The following is a 22386-nucleotide window of genomic DNA, read 5'->3' on the forward strand; positions in this document are numbered from 1 at the left end:
AAAGAGAAAGCTTAGTAATGGGAGTTAGCATTTGTGGTACTCACGGGAGTCTGCTCTTGCAAGTGCTCTGGACCTTCAGCTAGGCTTTTTCACTGTCTGATGAGTTAACAACTTGCATTAGGATATTAGGATGGAGGGACAAGGGACAGTGTTTAGAAGCAGGCTGCAAATATTTCATGGGGCTAGGAGCAAGGAAAAATGTGGGCTTTTATTTTATTGCTTTGCTGCTGGAGCAGAAGATGAGAAGAACCATCAGATTTTCTCTCCATCTTATGGTGTCACTGCTCAGAGCTGAGTTTGGGTGTCCTGTATTTGGTGTTACACAGACTGACTTTCTCTAGAGTGGGACAGCTGTTTGCAGACTTCTTGGAGCAGTGTTTGTAAGCCATCAGTAATTGACATGAAGATCAGTAAAGAAGTGCAGTGGGTAGTGGCAGGACATTTATTTGCTTGATGAAACTTCTGAAGTTGGTCTGTCCACTAAGAAAAGAAGTGAGGATGTTATACAAATGATTGTGTGTTTGTTATCACTGGAATTGTGGCATTGTTCTCAAATCTGAGTCACATCTGTCATGCTGCTTTCAAATTGGTTTTATTTCATTGTGGTCCATCTGTGACCTGCTTTTGCTTGCTGTGTGGGAAGCAGCTGAGCACAGTTCAACTCTTTTTACTCCCAACAGCAAGATTGTTGTGGAGAAGGTTCATATCTGAATATTTTCTTTTGCCATACATACACTGCTTTTCAGGAAAAAAGTTGCCCCTCCTCCAGATCCTCGTCTGCAACCAGAGAGCTGCCTGCTGCTCCAGCCCACTCCCACAAGAGGAGGGCAGAAAGCACGTGTCAGCAGCAGGACTAACACATATATCCTGGTTGATTCAGGACTTCGGGTAAGATCTCCTTAGATAAAAAACTTTGCATTCAACATTTTGTTAAGAGTGTGCAAAGGAAAGTATTCTGGATGTATTTTTTTAATAGCACAGCCATTAGCCTTAACTTCACTTTGTATATTGTAACGCCAGTGGTGTTTTTAGAGATTTTTTTTTTAAATTGCTCAGCCTGTTGGAATATTTAGGTGGGATATGGCATAAGTTCTGCTATAACCTGAAACACTTGTGGGACCTTGCTTGACTCTTTTGTGTTCTGGCTGATTTTGAGATTAATGTCCTGATTTTTCGATGACAGCTACTGCACATGAGCCTGAAGAGATCCAAAGTAAATTCTTCTGAGGAACATGCATTGGAAATGTTAGACCCTTTTGTTCAACTGCTTATAGACTGCTTGAAATCTATGGATATCAAGGTACAGTTCTGAGCTGAAGTCTCTGTGTTCTGTCTGCTGTACTAAGAGTCCTGCCCACAAATGTCATCTTGCAGCTGACTTGCAAGAGAAGAGAAAGTCACCAGTTTTTCAAACCTGCTTTAATAGGTCTGCAGATCAAATTGTTTGAGGACATGTAATCCCAAGGGAGGCTTGTGGCTGATGGAGGACTGAATGCTCTGCTCCATGTTGCAGGTTTAACTGTGGGGAGGTTCACCTGGAGAGTGTTCATACAAGGAATTTACAGACTATCTATGAGGATGTTCATGAGATCCTGTAGCTACTGGGAGCAGTGTTGTCACAACTGTCATTTTTTCTAATCCAACTCCAAAGTATTCATTCCTAGCATTTTTGGCAGCCACTTTTTGGGACAGCTTCTGGTTGAGTGAGCCTAGAGAATCTGTTAAACTTTGATTTTCCCAAGAGTGGAAGGCATACCTCATACCCTGTCAGATACTTGGAGTGGGGCTTTCCATGTCTTGAAGGCAGCTCTGCTTCAGAAGGCGTTCTTGCCATCTACTGAAATAATGCTGTGTTAATATCTTTATCTGGTAAAATCAAAGTTATAGAATATTTGAGTCACAGATAATGCTTTCAGAACTGACAAACCCTTGTATTACCCATGAATGGTTTGAAAGAGGGTTGGGTTTGTTAGCTAACTGCCTTTTACCACAGTTGTAGATAGCCTGACCATGTCTATAAAACAGTGAAAAGAGTTCTCTCAGTGTCACTGTACCCACGTGCTGTCCTTTGGCTCTTTCTTCCAGGTGATAACTGGTGCTCTGCAGTGCTTGGTATGGATTTTAAAGTTCCCTTTGCCTTCTGTCAGTACAAATATGGAGTCACTGATAAAGCAGCTTTTCCTCTTGCTGAAAGAGTTTGCCAAGACAGGAATAGCCAAAGGCCAGAATTTCCACCTGGTTGTGAGCTGTTTCAAAGTAAGTCAGACCCAGCTCTGCTCATTTCTGCTTTGGGATTAACTTTCTAGAACGAGACTCTTCCAGCTACAGATCCCTCCTGCAGCTGTCCCTGGAGAGGTGGTCTGGAGATCACAAGCTAGTGAGGAATATGTGGCCTTCCTGATTCTTTCACAAATACAGACCTAAAGACAGTTGCTCGCTAAAAATGTACAGCTTGTATCTGAGGAAATGTCTTTATGGAAACATGTTTGCCTTCTTTCTTCATTGTAGTAGTATCTTGTTCTGCCTGAGTAAATCCTGGTAGTTGAAGTGAGACATGGGAAGGAGGCAATTCACTTGTTTACTTCTGTCTCACAACTGCCGTCTGAAAGCAAAAAGTGATGAGAATAGTGTTGGCCACATGTTCGAGAGCAGCAGTTTGTCTTTTCAGGCTGAAGTTGTATAAATCAAGTCAGACTTTGGGGTGGACCTTTATTTTATGGCATTGCATGTGTATTGACAATGTGCAATTTGATTTTGTAGTGTGTAACAATACTTGTGAAGAATGCAAAGAGTCAGATAACAAGCAAACAGCTCCAAGTGTTGCTCGGGTTTGCTGAAGAAGACATTTATGATTCATCGCGCCAAGCCACTGCCTTTGGTCTTCTCAAGGTATTTTAGTACAGCAGTTGTGGGTGTTCTGTCAACCACTGGAACAGCAATGATTCTGCTTCCTGGTGGAAGGCTGTACATTCTCACATCAGGAACTGGCTACAGATGCTGTTGAAGCTCTCTGAGAGGAAAAATCAACAAAATTTTACTGTTTGACTTGTAGTCACTGTTTAAAATTGTTTGGGAGGCTGTTTTATACAGTGCATATGAGAATGTATTTGGATCTGAGTATGTTTTTGCTAAAGAATCAACATCTGATGATTATACCAGTATTGTGTTGCCCAAAAGAAACAGATATGGATGTGTAAGCCATCCTTTCTTTTTTTTCCCCTTTTGAGTTGCACTTTCTGTGTGTGAAAAAGTGAGTGTTGAGGTACCACCCGAGACCAGTGTTGTCTGGGTTGTAGTACTGCATCTCACACTGTATAAGCAAAACTATGTAACTCCAGCTGTGCTTTCACATTTTCAGGCTATTTTATCCAGGAAGCTGATTGTCCCTGAAATTGATGATGTGCTGCAGAAGGTTGCCCAGCTGGCCATCACGGGTCAGAGTGAGCCAGTGCGAGTCCAGTGCAGGCAGGTTGGTGGAATGAAATGTGTCTCACTTTATTTACAGCTGTCTAATAGGTCAGAGGGCTTAGTGTGGCCATCCTGCCTCTCACAGACATGTGCCTTGGCCCTGCTGAACCCTGAACTCCATTTCCCCTTCTTTGCTGATCTTTATTCCCCTTGTTATCTGGCTTCAGTTCTTGAGACTGGTGCATAGCAGAATCACAGACTCCTTGCCTATAGTGAGACTGTGGCGTGCCTTCATAGAACTGTAAAATTGTTTAGGTTGGAAAGTTCCTTTAAGGTCATAGAGTCTAACCCTTAACCCAGCACTGTCCCATCCACCACTAAGCCATGTCCCTGAGTATAACGCATCTATAGAACTATAGCACATCTATACTTCTTTTACATACCTCCAGCCTGTTTATTTAAAACACCACTTCCCAGGGCAGCCAGTTCCAGTGCTTGACCACTCTTTCAGTGCAGAATTTTTTCCTAATATCCAATCTATACTTCCCCTGGCAAAACTTGAAGCCATTTCCTCTTGTCCTGTCATTTGTCACGTGGGAGAGGAGACCAACCTCCATCTGGCTACAGCCTCCTTTCAAGCAGTTGTAGAGAGTGATGGCGTCTCCCCTGAGCCTTCTCTTCTCCAGGCCAAACAATCCCAGCTCCCTCAGCCACTCTTCATAAGACTCCAGACCCTTCTCGGCTTCACTGCTGCTCAGCACCTCAATGTCTTTCTTGCTGTGAGAAGCCCAAAACTGAACACAGTACTTGAGGTGCAGCCTTACCAGTGCTAAGTACAGGAGAGCTGCTTAGCAGCAGTGACATGGTCCCTCCTCTGGAGGCTTTTAAGCTTGTGTAACTAAGCTTTGCTCTTTTTTTAAGCCCCAGGATAAGTGAATTTGCCACAAATCCATAATTGCTTTCCTCTACTTCCTCATTTTTTCCAAGGTAAAACCAACTGAAAGACAGAACTGGTTAGTTTGTCTCAAGCATTGGGATATAGGTGCAGTAGGATCACGAAATGTAGCTTTCATAGTTACAGAATGGATTTTGAAGGATGCAGGATCTCTTCACAGATGCTTGTGCAAATCACAGCAATACTTTAAAAACTGATCCTATTCCAGGCACAGAGCTTGGCAGCAGTTGTTGACCCTTTGTGTAATAGGAATGGGATGAAAGGGATGATTCTCTTAGGCTTGCTGGTCCATCACTAACGTTTCTTCATAACCTTTTTGCAAGCTTACCTGAGTGTTTATTTTAACTCCTCTCTATATTTTTTTTCCTTTCCAGATTTACTTGAAATACATTCTGGATTACCCCCTTGGTGACAAACTGAAACCAAATTTGGATTTCATGCTTGCCCAGCTGGAGTGAGTTTATATTCCTGACATGTAGTCACTGTCCTGTGAGAACAGAACTTTGTTTTTGAATATGATTCTAGTATGCCAAAAAGCTCTTCGTAATGAGCAGAAGGCATGGATGAAGTCTTCAATTTCCTACTTATAAAACACTTCCCTTTTCCTAAGTCTGGCTGTTTGATGAAGCAAATCCTTTTTTCTTATCACTGTTGCACTGCTAATATAGTTCTTTATCTGTTAGTAAGCAAAAGTTCTGTTGTTTGCTTAGAGGTTTACCACCTCCACTGGTTGTGAATCATAAAGTCACCCAAGGACACAGGTGAAATGGAAAATCCAGGAGGAATAAGGAAAGGTGCATTTATAGGGGATTGCTGCCCCATGGCAGTGTCTCAAAGTGCAGTTGCATGCCCAGTTAAAACAACTGTATTGGTTCCACGGGAATGTTGTGCCTCCAACCTCCTCCTGAGCTTCACCCCTCCCTTGCTCAAGGTGACAGCAGTTTACCAGGTTCCCCAGCACAGTGTGGCTGTGCTGGCTCAGGTGGGCTGGAACCCTTCAAGGCCTCTTGGTGTCCCTGTGCTCATTCTCTGACAGACAGAGCTCTGGGCCTGCTGCTTCTCTTGTCCACTGTGTCAGGCCAGGTGTGGTAGCTGTTGTGGAAGTAACCCTATCAGTGCATGTTTCTGGAATTGGTTGTTGTTGTAAATTGTTGGTAACTTCATAGCAGGATTAACTGATCCCTAACAGTTAATCCTTTGTTTCCTGACAGGTATGAGTATGAAACCGGGAGGGAATCTGCACTGGAGATGATTGCGTACCTCCTTGACATGTTCCCACAGGTAACGGGCACCCCCTAGTGTTCCAAGAATCAGGCAGTTATTGTAGTTTGCAGTAACAGCATTTTCCAAGCAGTTTATATTGGAAGCACTTGCTAGTTCCTGTTATGTCTTATCATGAGCAGAACATTCACTTATCTCCAAAGAACCTGGCTTTGCTCCAAAAGAGGAATGATATGCTGGAAAGTCTGCAGTACTTCTTTGCCTAATGTGCTCTGTTTGCAAGTAAAATAAAGCTGTGTCAGCTGGAGTTTGGATAAACTCAGTCGTGATTTATGGCAGGAAGAAACACAGCCAGTTTAGGAAACAGGGTAGGAATAGAAGTGAAGTCTAGAGTTTTCTCACTGTAAGGGTTTTTCAGTGTTCATGGGAGATTGTTGATGGAAGTGGTGTGTTCTGTTTGGTTGGTCTGACTGGAGAGGAAGGGCTTCTCAGTAGGGTGGATCAACATGAAAGCTAAAAAATAACTGCATCTATACAGGATCATATAGGCAAAATCCTAAGCTGCCTTGAAGCTCTGCAGCTGGAGCTTAACTGTGCATTCAGGCCACAGGGAGAAGTGCAATCAAGCAAGAATTTGGAAGGAAGAGAAATTCTGCACAGAAGCTGTGCTTCAGCACTGCCTGATGATTTAATATTTCAGATTGGTTCCTGGGAACTCTTTAAGGTGGCAAAGAGCTGCAGTCTCTGAGAGAAGGACATTTGGGTGATGCTGCAATGCTGAGGACTTAAGCCTGTTTCAGTGAGAGTTGGGCATGAAAATGCCCTTTAAGGTTAAGTTAAATGCCCTTTAAGGTTTCACACTCACTTTGCTGACCCAGGGATATGGTAGCAAGTCAGTCAGAGCAGGGCTGGGGCTGCTGCACACCCTCTATGCTCCAACAACAGGGTCATCCCATTTAGCAGTTCAGCTGCCTTGACATGAAGCCCACTCAGGGCTAACACTGCTCCTGAGTATAGTGCAGCAAATACCCCTCTTTTTAAATGCCAGAAGCTCCTTGGGTAGTTGTGGTTGATAATGCTTGTTTCTTTTTAGGATCTCCTGCACAAATACTGTGGACTGTTTTTTCTCTCTCTTTGTATGATGATGATAAATGATGACTCAGCCAAATGCAAAAAGATGGCAGCTTTGACATGTAAATCTCTTCTCCGTAAGATCAGCAATGAAAAACAAGATGTGATGTTTTCGCTGGTCACTGAGTGGTTTCACAGCAAAAAGGTACTCTTTGGTCTTTTCACTGACCAGGTCTGAACTCTGTTGGAGGGCTGAGTAAGATTAAGGCAAGTGAGAGATTGCTAGTACCAGATCTGGTGGGTTGGTGGATTAGTTGTTCCTGATTAGAGAGCAAGAAATGGTATAGCTTCATAAAGCTGCACAGATACAGGGACCTGCTGATGCTTTAGGTCAACCTGCAGACTCTTCCCAGTTGCATTTTGCAGCTTTCTAACAGTTCCACTTTTGGCTCAGTGTTGTCTTTGCTCAGGTTAGAGGTTGGAGCAAATTCCTTAAAGCTCTTCTGATCCCAGCATTTTGTGCTGACTTTATCTCAGAGATGCTTCATTCTGTTGCTGGCAACTAGAAGGCAGCAAACCTGGTCTTCAAGATCTGGTGTTTGGAACTGGGTGCTTGGGTGATAAGCTGTCCTCTCGCTGAACCCAGGTTCTGTCTCTACACTAGTAGAGTTAGCATTCTTCAACACTTCAGAGTTTCTATCCTAGTATGCGCAGTTTGGGTTTGTAACTGTAAGCTGCCTGTTGCATTGTGAAGAGTTGCAAAGTAGCTCCCAGATTTCTGCAGCTGGGATTTCAGGAGTTCTGGCATTCAGTTTTAGGGTGCATTCCCAGGGATAACTTGTGCTGCCATGCACTTTTATACCTCGCTGGCAGCATCTTCTTTTTCAATATATTCTGAAAACCAGTGTCTCTTAAGGTGCTGTTGCTACAGGCAGAAAGTAGGGGTTGCTACCAGCTCCTGCACTTGGGAGCTGCAGGATTTGATTATAAGAGTTAATTTTTTGTTACTTTTTGTGTGTCAGAGCTCACACAGGAGGTTGGCTGCCCAGGCATGCGGTTTGTTTGTTGAAGTGGAGGGAGTAATGTTTGAACGGCGGCTTGCAGCAGTCCTCACTTTGATTGAGAAAGAAATCAACCCAAGTAGATTTGAAAATGTAAGTAACTTTTCTCCATGCATGAAGCTTAAGGAAAGAGAATTAAGAAAATGGGAAAAGGGAGGAAGTGTAGGAGAGATTTAACAGTTGAACTTCCTGTTCAAGACTGAGGAAAGACACAAAACACACACATCTGCTCTGAAGAGGACCTCACTGACCTAGAACCATGCTTTTTCTTGCCTGTAAGCCCAAATTTTATGTCATATGTCACAGCACAAGGGGAAAAGAAACTTTGCAAAGCCACCTGGACTGAGCCTGCAACCATACAGTGTACCAGCAGATATATTGCTCCTTGCAATTGGGAAATGTGTCTGCTAGTTTCAGAGATTTGTGTAAGCATTGCATGTCAGGAGTGCGTGGCCTGTGACTCTGCTTTGTCCAGTGTTATCTACAGCTTTAACTTTCAGAGGGGTTCCCTTCCTGTACATGGTTTTGTTGTATGGAAAATCTTTCTAGTGCACTTGATTAACTCAGAATAACAAGGCTGCCTCAGATTCTGCTTGGCATGTGATAATCCCAAAGGGCTCCCAGTCACTGTGCTTGGGGAGTGGCCATGAATGTTACTAATGTTCAGCATGCTTCCTTTGCACAAGAGAAAACAGAATCTCAGGATCTGTAAATTGGCAAGATATGAAAATAAAATACCTGCAGTGAGGAGAAATTTGGTGTAATCACAGCCAGTGCTGTGTCATGTACTGACAGCTGACATCAAGCCAGCTGGTGATTGCAGGCAGGGTGAGGCCCACAGGCAGCACACAGTGTTGTCATAACAACTGGGGGCTTCCCAGGTGATACAGGCAAATCTGCACTCAGCTGGGCTCTAATGATGAGAATTAAATCTGCACAAGTACATGCACAGACATAGTGTGTGTAATTGTTTGCATTTAGAAAAACCCAGCAGTTTGTTACAGTAATGTCTGTATGAAAAACAAGAAGAATGATTCTAATACAATCTCCTGCAGAGATTGTCTCAGGAGGAAATGCTTCAGTGGAGGTGCTTCTGATTTTGTTTATATTGGGAATTGGGTACAAGTCAGTCTTCTGGTTTTTTTGAATGGTTGATCTGAAATTTATCTAGCAAGGACTAATCAGGACTGTCCTCAGGTTCTCATAAGTATCTTTCTTGACTTGCTAATTTTATTAGATAACTGAAGAAGAAGAGGAGAAGGCTGCAGATAGGCTGCTATTCAGCTTTCTTGTGCTGGTAAAAAAGCTCATCACAGAGTGCAACTTGATTCAGTTAACCAAGAACAGTGATGTTGTGAGCAGGATCTGGGGTAAGTGTCATTCCAGAGTTATTAGAGCTGTGTTACAAGAAGGATTCTTTGTGTGCCTTGTGGTTTTTCACACGCTGATAGAAATGACTGAACTTTATTATACAAGGTTTCCATTCTGCAAAATGCTAACATACAGCAGTTACTGGGCAATGAAAAAGAAGTTGCTAATGGAAAAGGTTACATGGTTGATGAAAACAACACACCCTCCGTCTCAGATGCTGGGAAGTACTTTCTATTACCCCCAGAGAAAATGGTTGGAAACTATTGCATGTTTCACCATCATTACAGTCTCTTGGATGAAAACATTGAGCTTTCCTGAGAAGATGAGATTTGCTTGATCATACATATCAGCCAGAAAATTATGACACATGGTAATACTGCTCTAAATACTGTGTCTGTCAGGATGTGAAGACCTGGAAGTTACTTGATTCAAGAAATATCCCTGTGTGTAAGATGATAAAATATGAGCCTGGTTTATTGGCATTTTATTGTCCTTATTTTAACTGCTTCATTTGCTGCAATCAGAATACCTGATGCGGCTGGTTAGTGACTGTGAAGAGTCCAGCCTGCCTGGTGCCTTTAGTGAGATGCAGATAACCTGGATTGTTATCTTGGATTTTGGTGATGGTCAGCTTGGACAGAGGTGAGACAGGAGAGCAGCTCCATTTCTTCTCTGAAGCACCCTCAGCCTCTCCAGGGGTTTGATTTGACCATCAGCAGCAGGGCCAGCTGACACAAGTCTCACAATATCCAGTCCCCCAGACATCATGGGCAGATGAGCTGTGGCACCGAGTCCCTGAGGGGACTGTAGTTGTTGCAGAAACATGACTTGCCTGATCACTGTGGGGGCATTTGGCTACCTGTAGGTTTTTGCTGCTCTTCACTCTGGCTGGATTGAGTTGCAAGAAAGTGTCTTATGTTCTGAGCAGATGAGCACAGTTCATTTCATTCACCTTTTTATTGCAGCATATGTTGCAATAAAAATAAATTGTTGGGAGTGGCCTCATTATATTTTGGCTCTCAGTGGACCATCTGCTTGCTGAAAGAGGTTTTCTTTTCCCCAGATCATGTCCAGTCTCACCTGTGGTATCCTCATAGCTGGGTCTGGCTGACAGCCACTGAGATCTTTGGCTTGTTGTTTGCATCTTATAAGCCAGAAGATCTTGTCAACAAATGGAAGGAAAGAAAGTCAGGGAAGAGAAAAAAGACACCAGCAGAGCTGTCTGCATCCATAGTCTTTTTGACTGCTGAACTGGACAAAAAGGTAACGATGTCTGTACTTCACTCTGCTCATGCCCATTCCCTGACTGGGACATAAAAATAGTACATAGTTTGGCATGCATGTTCCTTTTTTAGTCACTTGTCTGCTGTCTAATCCTCATCACTTAAAGTATTTGAGGAGGTGTCTCTGCTGCTGGGAGGGGGCTTCTCTGGGTTTCTTGTTCTCACCACCACAAAAATACCCTTCCAGATTGTAAGATGCAGGCAGAAGTTGTGTTGATTCTTTGGTCTCCCCTGGGAACTGCCTTTGGTGACTGCAAAATACTGCTTTGAGTCTCTGCTACCAGCTCCCTTCAATGGAGTCATTCCTTTCTCCTTTTTCATTTCCCCAGATGAAGGAACTTGCGTTTGCGTTCTGCCATCAGCTGCAGTCCAAGTTCCTGGACACGTCTCTGAGTGAGCAGGTAAGGGCAGGAGCCTGGCTGGGCTGCAGGAGGGCACAGAGCAGACCCTGGCACGTGAGGGGTATTGTGTCCTAGGCGGTGGCTCAGGGCAGATACACAGTTCAGGGCTAGCTGCTCTCTGCTCAGGGCAAGTTCTTCTGTCAGATCAAGTCTTGGCTCTTACATGCCCTGGTGTTTATAGAGGCAACCCACAATGACTGACTCCTCTGTTTCTACACTTCAGGTTATAAAGAATTTACTCTTTGTGGCCAAAGTTGTTTACTTGCTAGCCCCAGCCTCACAAGACAATAAAGAGGCAGATGGAGAACTCGGGTGTGAAGTGGAAGAGCAGGAGGTCTCAGAGGATGAGAGAGATAATTCTGCTCAAGGAGAAGAAGGAAGAGAGGACACGCAAGAGAAAGGCCAGCCAGCCACACTGCTGTGGTTAATGAAGAAGCTCTCTGTCATGGTGAAGAGAGAAGCAGCATATTCCCCTAAGGTCCCTTTAAAGGTAAGAACAGTGTTAGTTCCACTGCTTTTGATGAGGGGGCACTTCTAGGATAGTGTTGCTCTGGCTCTTTGCTTTCAGGGGACAAAGTGCAGCTGTGAGCTGGCACTGAAGCAAGGATTAGTAGGTGCTGAAGAAACAAGCCTTTCATTTTGGGGTTCTCAGGAAAGGGTTGTGCCAGTCTGATTCTTGCTAATGCTTCCAACCTTCTGCAGGGTGGCGGAAGAGTGGTAAACCCCAAGGCACCAAGCTGAAGAGAACAGACCAGTGCCTTTGAATTCCCAAGAGTGCTAGGCTCCTGCAGGCAGGGACTGGCAGTATGGAGCAACTTGCTAGGACAAGGGGAGGGGACATGTGGGAGAGCATCACAAAAAGCACTGTGGTTCCCTATGGTGGGTTGAGCTGTTGTGTCTTCAGTTGCCTCAGTTGAAGACAGTGAGAACGGACCTGTTGTTCAAAATGCCAACAGCTGCCAGCCCAGTCCCAGCTCACACAACAGGGGTTGTGTCTCTCTAAAGGCTGTACTTAGATGCAGTAAGACCTTGAAACAGCAGTGAGTTTGTGACAGCAGTGTCTAAAACACCTGCTGTGTTGTACAGTGATGCGTGGCTCTAGAAGCAATTCCGTTAGGAAGTTTCCTTCCAGTTTTCCTTACTTCATATCCCACACACTTCCTTTCAGAGAAGCTGCATCTTTAAGTTCCTGGGAGCAATCTCAGTGGATCTGGGGCAAGACAGGATCAAGCCCTATCTTCCAACAATTCTCGCCCCTCTGTACAGGGAGCTGAACAGCAACTATGCAGAGCAAGGTAAGGGATTTCCCTCACAAAGAGGAGTGTGCCTCACAGCTATGCCCCAGCACAAACACTGCCTGCCATTCCTTTTGTCTGTTGAGGCATTGATACAGTCATCAGTGAATTTCACTTGCTTGCTGTCTAACCAAAATACCAGGAAGGGAGGAAAGTGTATGTCTGCTGAAATACAAATCTGTATGTTCAAAGACTGGAATGAAGTTAGACATGCTCCTGTGTTCAAGTGGGTAAAGCTTGAGCATGTGGTGTAGTGGGAAAGGTGTAGTACTCAAGGGCGGGCTCATGGTGGCAAGACTTAAGAGTCCTTGCTGAGAGTAACCTGGAAGAACTGTTTGAGAGACCAAGGGAAGTATTTGCCCTGCTCTCAGTTTTCCCTTAGCACCTCTTTGTAGCTTTTTTTCACCCGCAGTAACTTTTTTTCCTCCCAGTGATTGTGGTGAATATATTGCCACGAACTAGTGATTCCAACAATTAAGCCAGCCCTTGTTCTGCTTACCAAGGATGCTGACTGGAATTATCTTTATTTCCAACAAAGCTTACTTCACTAGAAGCGTAGTGGCTATATATAGAAAGCCACTTGTAATTACCTTTGGGATGACTTCACACTTCTAAAATTTTTTTTTGCTTCTCAGTAGTGTTTTTTTGTTTGTTTGCTGGTTGAAAAGCCACTCTCTGGAAAAGCTGGTGAAGCACCAGATTTCACAGGCACCAGTTTGGGCAAGGTTTATCAGTGCAGCCATCCTTTATTAAAGAAAGAGGAATCAATATTGTGCTCTTGGCTTTCATTTCATATGCTGAAAAAATTAAGTATGTCAATTTTGTTTTAATAGATCCAACACTGAAGAACCTCTCCCAGGAAATCATAGACCTTCTCAAGAAGTTAGTGGGGCTGGAGGCCTTTTCGCTGGCCTTTTCTTCTGTGCAAAAACAGGCCAACCAGAAAAGAGCAATGAGGAAAAAGCAGAGGGCTTTGCAGGTAAGATTCCACCTTCTCCTGAGAGAAAAAGAAATAGGGCTTCTCTAAAAGCTTGAGAGATGCCCAGGAAGGGGAGTTTGAGGAAGAACTTCATCTTTAATTAGGACAGTTTCATCAGTTCCTTTACAAACTTGGAAGAAGCTGTGTATGATTGGCCTCTTGCACAGGTTCTGGCTGACAGGGATGGTTTCCTGCTTACCTGAAGGGCAAAGCAGCCTGAATACCCTCAGTTTTGAGGAACCCAACAACACCCATGTGTTATCTAAGCAGTCACCAGTTTGTCAGGAAGTTCATGATTTTTACAGGAACTGCTGTAAGTTGCCAATGAACTAACAATGTACTGTTTTTCCTTAGACTGTAGCAAATCCTGACATTGCTGCAAGGAGGAAGCTGAAGAGACATAAGAATAAAGCAGAAACCAGGAAGAGAAAAATAGAATCCCTGCGTCCTATGTACAAGGCCAAGCGACATCGAAGTAATGCACTAAAAGATTTGGCAATGGTGGAATGAAAAGGGTTTTCCTTCCTGGAGGATTAATTTATGAAAAATAGTACTGAGTTAAAGAACTAATGACTGTTTTAAAAAGGACTTGCATATTTCAATTGTATTTATTAATACTTTTATGTCCTTTTTCAGCAAGGATCTTAAATAAAAACTTCTAAATTTTTTCCAAACCTGTATATTTACAGGAACATGTACAGTTGAACGGGCAACAACTATGATGTTTTATATTAAATTTTACTTCATTTGTAAGAAATGGGTTCCGTGATGACTGCATTCCTGCCTGTGAACACAGTGGTCCTGGAGAGACAAGTCTGCCTCCTGACTTTGACTTGGCCTTCAGTTTCTGCAGCTATCCTGAGCTACTTACCTGTCACTTCTGGCTAAGACGAGAGTGCAGGAACAACAGCTCGTGAAGGTGGAAGTTAAATTCAAGTTATGAATCAAGTTCCCCTGATGTGCCTGGGCATTAGTGTGTGCTGAAGACATTGGTTTTCCTTTCAGACACCTACTGAATGCCATGTTGGCAGCCAGAGGTGCACTACTTGTGCTCTCTTGCTGTACTTCACTGTAACAGTGTCTGCACTGAAGGTGCACCTCTGCAGGTGGCTGCTGGAACTGGCAGCACTTGGACTTGTTTCTGTAAAGCAAGCAGCCTCTAGGAAGCAACACACCCCTGGGTAGAGCTGACAGTTCCAGATTTTATTAGTGTTCTACCTACACCAATATGCTGACCACCAAAGGAAGGGGGGATGACAAAAAAAAACCACCAACTTTCTCAGCCAGTAAGACTTTCATACAAATTAACATAAGTACATTCTTTAAACAAAAAGAAAGAAATGGAGTATCATAATGTACACATTCACTTATTTCAGTTTTACAATTGAAGAGAGGCATCCACATTACAGAAGTCAAATTCAAATCTGTCCTATTTACAAGTATCTGTGGCCTGAAAATACTTAACTGCAGAAAGGAAGGTTCTGGCTATAGCTGACACGTCCTTGCACTGGTCAGTTTTGTATCACTGCCTGCTCTTCAAGGCCTCCACCAACCTAGGAAAAAGTTTAAGTCAGTTTACTGAAAAGTCATTTCAATTCTGCTGAAATACTTCCAGCAGAAAGCCATTCTTCTAATGTGTACTCTTTTACATCAGACTATACAAATCCAGTCTTACTAAAAAAAACTCCAAAGGTGTTAAATTAGGCATCTGAATGAAGCATAACTAGACTGGTACTCACCATTCCATGGCTTCATCAAGCCCTGTGCCTTTAGTTGCAGAGGTTTTGAATATCTGCCATTTTCGGTCCTTCAAAGCTGGTAAGCCAAGGGCATTTGCCATTTCTGTGGGAGTCATGGCCTGTTCCATGTCCTGTTTATTTGCAAACACCACCAAAATGGCTTTCTTCAGCTCTTCTTCCTAAAAAGAAGAGAAATCATGGAAGTTGATGCAGAGACTTCTGTGGAATTTATTTAAGGATAGAGAACCTATATAATAAAAGATATAATATTTAAATATCTTTAATATTTTTATATTAAAATCTAATATTAAAAATATAATAAAAACTTCAGCAGCTCTTAATTATTTTGTTTGCTGATTTCTGTTCTGTAGAAAATTCTTCAGTGAAAGAATGGTGTTTATTTTCAATTCCAGTATGATACCCTATAGGAGCAGTTTCAAAACATGGCAGTCCAAGTTACAAAACAAGCTGGTAGCTGGATTTAACAAGGCACATTAAATGAGCTTGCAGGTATTTTGGGCAACAAGGCAAGACAGAGAAAGGAAGTGTTGCTCAACTCATCTTACTTCTATTACCTTGTTCTACATTTGTTATTCAGCTTCAAAACATTGTAGATACTAATTACTGTCAACCCTTCAGGGCTTGATCTTGCCACACTGCAGTACTGAGCAGCTGTCCTGGCAGGTAAATTTTCATATGACTGCAAGGCTACATGAAATTAACTGTCCACAGAATGCTGCACAAACCCATGAAATACCTGCAGAGTATTCAGTCCTTTTTCAGTCAGAAGTGCTGCATCGGCTATGCTGAGGGCTGAAGTTTCACAAGTGAAATTGAGCTTCACTTGGTTCACTGAATCAAATTTCATATTCACTCAAAAGTTTTAGTTTTTCAATTTGTTTTACTGATGACTGTGATCCTTGTTTTCTTACCTCTAACATAGCAACAAGCTCTGATTTTGAAGTGCCAATTCTGTCTCGATCACAGCTGTCCACTACATAAATGACAGCATCTGTGTTGGAATAGTAACACCGCCAGTAGGGCCTGCAGAGGAGAGAGACGTTCCAGCCATGTCATTTGCATGTTAGCAGTTCTTTTTAGCTAGATAATTAAAAACAGATCACCCAGAGGAAGTAAAAACTGTCCCTGGGGTGAAAAGCCCCAGGAGGCAAGTAGACTTCTTCAAGAGGCTACAAAAACTAACAGACAGTACAAACACTCTCCGAGGCAGAAAAAAAAAAAAAAAAGCCCAACACAAATCAAATAAAGAAGTAACTTGAAAACAGAGAAAGAACAGACATGCTGGGGACAGATTTATTTGGGAATCAGACTGCAGGACATCAGGTCCATAACTGAGGGACAGGAAAGCAAAGAAAGTTTAAAGACGTAAGCATCTGCATTGGTCACCGAAGAAGGGTCACCAGAGAAATATTAAATGAATAATTAATATAGGCAAGTAATTAACAAGGATCAAGACAAAACAACTTTTTCAGAATTACTGTACTGTACTGAAACTAAAAAGGGAAGGAACCTTGATCTCACTAACTGCACCTTCCTTACTAGCTAACTACACTGCACCTTGCTACTAAGCACTGAAAAAAGAATCACAAGGGGATCATACAGGGGTACCGTTAATGACTCATTACAAAACTCGTGAAGCTTGCTAAAAAATTACCATCTATACCTAAATCCAACTTCACTACTCTTAAGAATGCAAAGCTAGGAACTATCTTTCTGGGTTTTTATCATCCCCTCTATTCTTTCTCAAAATGCTATTCAATTGCCTACTACCCTAATAAATTTGTTTTTCAAAGCAAAACTGAATACAAATGAAAACACTGGCTTGTTTTTTTTCCAATCTGTAGCACATCACAGGTTTTACAAACTCAATTCCATTAGATGAAAATGCTCTCCTGAGAATGGGCTTTTTAAAACTTAACCAATTTTCAGAAGTGCCTCCTATGAGAATTTCAAGAACTTGGCACTTTTTGGGGAAAGATAATTGACTTTAAAAAATCTATTACCTTATGCTTGTCTGTCCTCCTAAATCCCAGACTTGAAATTTCAGATTCTTGTAGGTCACCGTCTCAACATTGAAGCCAATGGCTGAAACAAAGTTAAACAATTTCACCGTTGGTGATTTTCCTGTTTTTCTGAAGAATATCACAGCACTCAGTTTAAGATTTTTAGACCTGCAAATTTTCAGTAGCTGCATAATGAAGTTCATGCCCTTTGAAAAGCTACCCAAACAAACATGACTCAAAATAATGCAGAAATATTTCTTTTGAACTAATAAAACCACATTGTAAACATATTGTAGATATTTTTAAGAAATGCTAAGATTGTTAAAAATCAACAGTAGTGTGTCTGAAATCACCAAAAGAAACAGAGCAAGGGTTAAAGAAATGGCCTGCTGTGATAACTAAGTACACAACTGACAGCAAGAGAGCACCAAGGAATGTGTCCTTCTGTCCACACAAGGTCTGCACTCTTAAAAGAGCCACAGCAGAACCAACTTCTCAGGAGAGGACTCAATACTGATGTCTGGAAGATGGCAACAAGGCTGCAGTATCACATACATCATTCCTTGTCCTGCCAGCCCAGAGAAACACAGCACAATAGGCACAGGCTGCTTAAAATTTATGGAGGCTGAAATAAGCAAAACCCTCAGGCAAAAAGATTATGTCCCAGCAAACTGTTGGCTTCTAAAAGGTAATAGAGGCCTGAGCAAAGTCAGACTCAGGAGGAACACAACAGATATGACAGGGACATAAAAAAGTCAAGCATCCGTTGTCCTTCATATTACACAGAGCCACCATGGCCAGAACACTTCGGCACACACACTGGGTGGGTGTGGCTGCTTGAATGCCAAGACAAATGGTGAAATCAGTTGCATTTTTTTAAACAAGCATCATCTTCTCCCTTGAAACCTCACATTGAGTTTTGTTGCATTTTCTACAGAATGTAAAGTTAAATCATCTGATTTCTTCTTCTCCATGTTAAACAAAAGTGTTTATAGAACCTTTGTCAAAAAAGAAAAGGTACACCATCCTATGTACAGCAACAATGACCTCTGAAGTTCACATAATAGCTACACTTGGAACCAAAAGAATTATACAGTCCACAGTTACCATCTACTGAATGCTGACCTATCACAAATAGCCTGTGAAATCATGCTAACAATCTTCAGGTCAAATGCTTTTTGCATTTTGCAGGGCAGCATAAAATATCCTTTTGTAATATTTTTATCCAAGAAAAGTTCTTCAATACGACAGTGCAAGGCTCCCACAATGTAAGATCCTTATGTATATGAAGGAAGCATGTAGTAAGTTCAGCTGGCAAAGTTTATGTGTCAGAGCTACAGGCAAATCTCAGGCTCCTGGGAAATATTCTCCCTGTGGGCAGATCACTTACTCGGGATGGTGGTAACAACTTCTCCAACCTGTAACCTGTAGAGAATGGTTGTTTTTCCTGCTCCATCCAGCCCCAGGATGAGAATCCTCATCTCTCGAGTTCCGAACAAACTGGAAAAGATGGTGGAGAAGAAGCCCCCTACAAAAACCAGAAGAGAAAGACATTTCAATGTCAGCCAGCTCACTGGAGGATACACAAAGGCAGACAGACAGACCTCATTTCTTACTGGCCTACAAGACATTTCTCTTCTCCAATGAAAAGCACAAGTCCAGGCTGTTGCTGAGATGGCTGTGTGCTCAACAACATCATGTCCTCCTGGTTTATGCTGCCATTTTATGATTTTATGGTAGCTCACTCCAGCAAATCACACTGCAGCAGCACCAAATCTCACTGCAGTTACAATTTTATTTTTTCCTTTTCTCTCCTTTGCCAAAATATGAGTCATCTTCTTTTTGGCTTGTAGCAGACTCTACCTTTTCAGTGCCAGAGACTACCAAGGGCCAAAAGAAGCCTGAAAGAATTCAGCATCAGAAGTTGTTTATGGTCTTCCACAGGACCACCCTTTTTTTTTCTTAAAATTAGGTATGTATCAGTAGGTAAACATTAAATCATTAAAACATAAATTACAAGCAGCAAAGCTGCACCAAATCAAGTATGTTAATGCTACAGAGGAGTCTAGCAGCTGATTTTAAAAGTCCTTATTCTTTTTTTTCAAAACTGGTTTGTCCCAGCATCTCATTTATTCTCTAAATGCATGCAAGAGTACTTGTGGCCAGGCTAATATCTGATTTATGCCTACTAGATTTTTATTCACAGAAAGAATATTGATGGTCTAAGCCAGCAACAATTCCTTTTTTCCCAAAGATTTTTATAACAAACATATCTAATGTTAAATCATAACTTTGTAAATACACTTAAAGCCCGCAAAAGGTAATGAAACATCCTACAAGCCAGAATCACTGACAACACTGATAAATATGTCAGAGATAAATTAAGAAGATTTGCAACCAAAATCTTACTGAAAGATGTTTTGATAAAAATGATTCCCTGTTTGCCTATCTAGGCATCTGCTTTTCCAGGGAAAGGAGGAAGCAAAGCTTCTACTTCAGAAGGAACTCAGACTGATAACAGATTGCTTTATTTCTTCTAAGCCCATCCCACCACAAAAGCCATACACGCTACAGACCTGGAAAACAAGGAGAAGGTGTAAGGGACCATCAGCTGCCAGTCTGCACAGTGCTGCTCATGGCACCTCTTACTGCCAGGCAGGCAAATAACCTTAAGAGAACTGAGCTGGAAAACGGTATTTGAATAGAAACATCACAAGTAGGAGGTTACCACTGGTTGCATGGAGGCCTAAGGTTCAAAAATTCTTTCAGTCAGTAACTTCGCTTGCCGCCAGACACCTCTCACTCCCTCTTTTTATATGCTACTCTGTATGTTTTCCCCACACTAAAACACTGCTCAAACACCACCTGCAACAGGACAGGCTCACCTCAATCACTCAACCCCCACATTCAGGGCCTCGCTTTAACACACCCTCTACTTCATTTCTAGTCTGCAGGACCTCCTCTCCTAATCCGCTCCTTATCAGCAGCCCATTGCAGACTCGACTCAGAGCTGAACTTTGCCAGGTGTCAGGAGCACAGAAGCCTGAGGATATGACCGCACACACCCTCCTGCCGCTGCCGGGACGATTCGCCATCGCACGGCAGCTCCAACGCGGCCCGCGGGCAGGGCCCGGCCTGAGGGCAGGCGGGCATCGCCCAAGCGCGGCCCTCAGCCCCGCTCTGCCGCCGCCGGCGGGCAGGAGCCGTGCCTCCCGCGGGAGGGCTCGGCCCCGACCCGTCCGCCGGTGCCTCCCGCGGGAGGGCTCGGCCCCGACCCGCCCCCGCCTCCACGGCCGCCGGGAGGGGTCGCGATGGACGGGCCCCTCGGGCCGCCGCTCCCCGCCCGCTCCTCACCCATGTCGAGCCGCTCCGCCGGCGCTCCGGCCCGCCCCGCTCCGCTGCCCTCGCCGCGCTGGCCCTGCCGCCGCCGCCCGGCTCCACGTCGAACGCCGCGGCGAGTAAATAAAGCGCTCCGCGCCCGCCGCCGTTTCGACACACGGAGCCCGGCCGCGCCCCCGGCGCGGAGAGAACGGTGTGGGAGCGGGACCCTCCCCGCGCCCTCCCCGGACAGCCCGGGCGGGAATCAGAGCGGGGATGGAGGTCTGCGGAATAAAATCCGCGGCCCCGGGGCCGGCGCGTGGCGAATCTGCGGCGGCGGGAGCGCGCGGGGGCGGGGCCGGCGGCGTCGCCGGGCCGGGGCCTCCCCGCCCCGAGAGCCGGGCGGCGAACGGGAGCCACACAGAACGGGAGCCCGGAACCACGGCCTGCCCTCCCAAGGGCGGGGAGCCCGCGGAGCCAGCACCCTTCTTGGATTGGAGACTGGTTCTCTCCAGTGGGGGAGAAACAAGAAACATTCCCTGCTGGAAGAGAACAAAGTCCGCTGTGTAAGACACTGATACCAAGCTGCTCCTGTGGATTAGCTAACACGCCTCACCTGACAGCAGCACTGTCATCATCGCTGCATAAAAATTATGTCATCCATGTAATTAGGTTGTGCAGATAAGTAAATATAAACTCATAAAAAAATTGAACTATTACATAAGGAAGACTCAGAGGAAACAATGTAAAACATGAACTGGGCCGTAAGCTCAGACTGAGTTAAGGGAGAAGTGCAACAGATCTCATGTCAATAATCAATGATTACACTTTTTTAATAGCTTTTTTTACATAAGATACAAAGACATATGAAAGTCTCATAGGAGAATAATCTAACTATAGAACCAACCTACCATTCACGATTACTGGCTCCCTTCCCATGCACTTTATTCTGTCCTTATACTAGAGTTGCAGCAAGAAACCACAGAAACCTTTACTCCCCCAGCCACAAGAACCAAACCTATAGCAGTTACCTTCCATGACTTTTATCACGCAGCTTGTACTTCTTCCAGCTGAAAAAAGGCAGGACAAGGGGGAGCAGAAATTAGCAGTTCACAGTGCAAAATGAATCTAAAATCCACACCGCTGTAATCAGTCTGCAAGGGATGACACGTGAACTCTATGGTTTCATTAAATCTCTGTGTGAAACAGGAACAGCACAGACAGATGTTTTAGTTTTCTCTGAAAGCATCCACCAATGTAGTACCATCACAGCTGCAGAACTTCCTGTTTCCTTGAGGCCCTCCATTAGAATTCTTTCTTGCTTGAAATTTTACATTATTCATAACTCAGTCAAGAACAATCTTTTATTTTTTATGTCAAGTTGGGAACAGTAGGAAAGAATACACAAAACTCATCCACAGGGGTAAAAAAAAGTAACAAAATAATTTTGGCAGTACTTAGAAAATGTTTGATCTACAAAATGCAATGATCCAGAAGGCCTGCCCTAGTACACAGCTTCACTGGGCAAGCAGCATGTACCAAGTGTCTTTTAGGTCCTTGATATCCTTAGGAGACCACGGATACGTCTAACGAGAGCTTGAATAAAGGTGTACCGCGAGCGAATCTTGGAATATAAACCTTCGATGTCCAGGAGCTTCTTCTGCAGAGATTCACCAAAGCTGTTTGTGGCTTCAATCTGAAGCTGAGAAACAGAGATTTGATGCAGTCATCAATACAAAAATCTTTTCTTCCTGAAATGCCAGCTTATCATCCACTGCCTGTCAACCCCTTCACTATGATTTATTCTCTGACCTGCTTTCCAAAGAATGGGTTTTCCTGACTTCTCTAATAAGTACTACTTATTCTGCTTTAGGAATGATTTCCTATAATTCAGCTTCTTCACTCAGGGTCCTACAAACACATCTTCCAATTAAAATTTTCCTAGACCTTTAAGGACTCTTTAGAGAATCCATGTGCACCAACAACATTTTTTCATTAATGTGTATGTAAAGAGTCATGGAATTAACTACATTTTAAGTATTTTACCAAGATGATACTGTACACTTTACTTTTGAACAAACAAGATTAATGACACATGCCCCATCACAAAACACACAGCAACTTTTCGTACAGTTCTAGATCTTATAAAAGTACTTGAGACTGCTGTTTTGAAGAACAGTTGTTTTCTGCATAGTCATAGAAATGTCAGTAGGATTTATTAATATCTTTTTTTTCCTGCCACCTCTGCATCAAATTTATG

The 22386-nt window shown here is 43.4% G+C and overlaps 3 protein-coding genes across 6 annotated transcripts in view; 1 reads left to right on the forward strand and 2 right to left on the reverse strand.

Moving 5' to 3' along the window:
- The window catches only part of UTP20 (UTP20 small subunit processome component), a 69771-nt gene extending 55969 nt beyond the window's left edge, over positions 1–13802 (forward strand). The window contains exons 47-62 of one of the 2 annotated variants that reach the window (XM_064419869.1): positions 747–888; positions 1184–1300; positions 2086–2256; positions 2761–2889; positions 3359–3469; positions 4738–4817; positions 5575–5644; positions 6678–6860; positions 7678–7809; positions 8954–9086; positions 10151–10350; positions 10700–10771; positions 10995–11261; positions 11940–12066; positions 12900–13045; positions 13400–13802. In XM_064419869.1, coding sequence (XP_064275939.1) covers positions 747–888; positions 1184–1300; positions 2086–2256; positions 2761–2889; positions 3359–3469; positions 4738–4817; positions 5575–5644; positions 6678–6860; positions 7678–7809; positions 8954–9086; positions 10151–10350; positions 10700–10771; positions 10995–11261; positions 11940–12066; positions 12900–13045; positions 13400–13555 — 2236 coding nt within the window. In that variant the 3' untranslated portion in view covers positions 13556–13802. Of the gene's footprint in view, positions 1–746; positions 889–1183; positions 1301–2085; positions 2257–2760; positions 2890–3358; positions 3470–4737; positions 4818–5574; positions 5645–6677; positions 6861–7677; positions 7810–8953; positions 9087–9611; positions 9730–10150; positions 10351–10699; positions 10772–10994; positions 11262–11939; positions 12067–12899; positions 13046–13399 lie in introns of those variants that run through there. The other variant, XM_064419871.1, reaches the window with a different exon arrangement.
- A 425-nt stretch (positions 13803–14227) lies between these two features.
- Positions 14228–20449, reverse strand: ARL1 (ADP ribosylation factor like GTPase 1). The gene is made up of 6 exons (XM_064419875.1): positions 20163–20449; positions 18199–18336; positions 16809–16890; positions 15717–15828; positions 14785–14963; positions 14228–14598 (listed from the first exon to the last, which is right to left on the reverse strand). The coding sequence occupies exons 1-6, from the start codon at positions 20164–20166 to the stop codon at positions 14568–14570; spliced, it is 546 nt and encodes a 181-aa protein (XP_064275945.1). The 5' UTR covers positions 20167–20449; the 3' UTR covers positions 14228–14567.
- Positions 20450–21472: 1023 nt separating this feature from the next.
- NUP205 (nucleoporin 205) overlaps positions 21473–22386 on the reverse strand; it is a 44501-nt gene continuing 43587 nt past the window's right edge. For all 3 annotated transcript variants that reach the window (XM_064419872.1, XM_064419873.1, XM_064419874.1), the window contains exon 43: positions 21473–21828. In XM_064419872.1, the coding sequence (XP_064275942.1) occupies positions 21676–21828 (153 nt within the window). In that variant the 3' untranslated portion in view covers positions 21473–21675. The remainder of the gene's footprint in view (positions 21829–22386) is intronic.

Source organism: Passer domesticus, chromosome 5 (assembly GCF_036417665.1).
Source record: "Passer domesticus isolate bPasDom1 chromosome 5, bPasDom1.hap1, whole genome shotgun sequence".
In the NCBI taxonomy this organism is placed as follows: Eukaryota; Metazoa; Chordata; class Aves; order Passeriformes; family Passeridae; genus Passer; species Passer domesticus.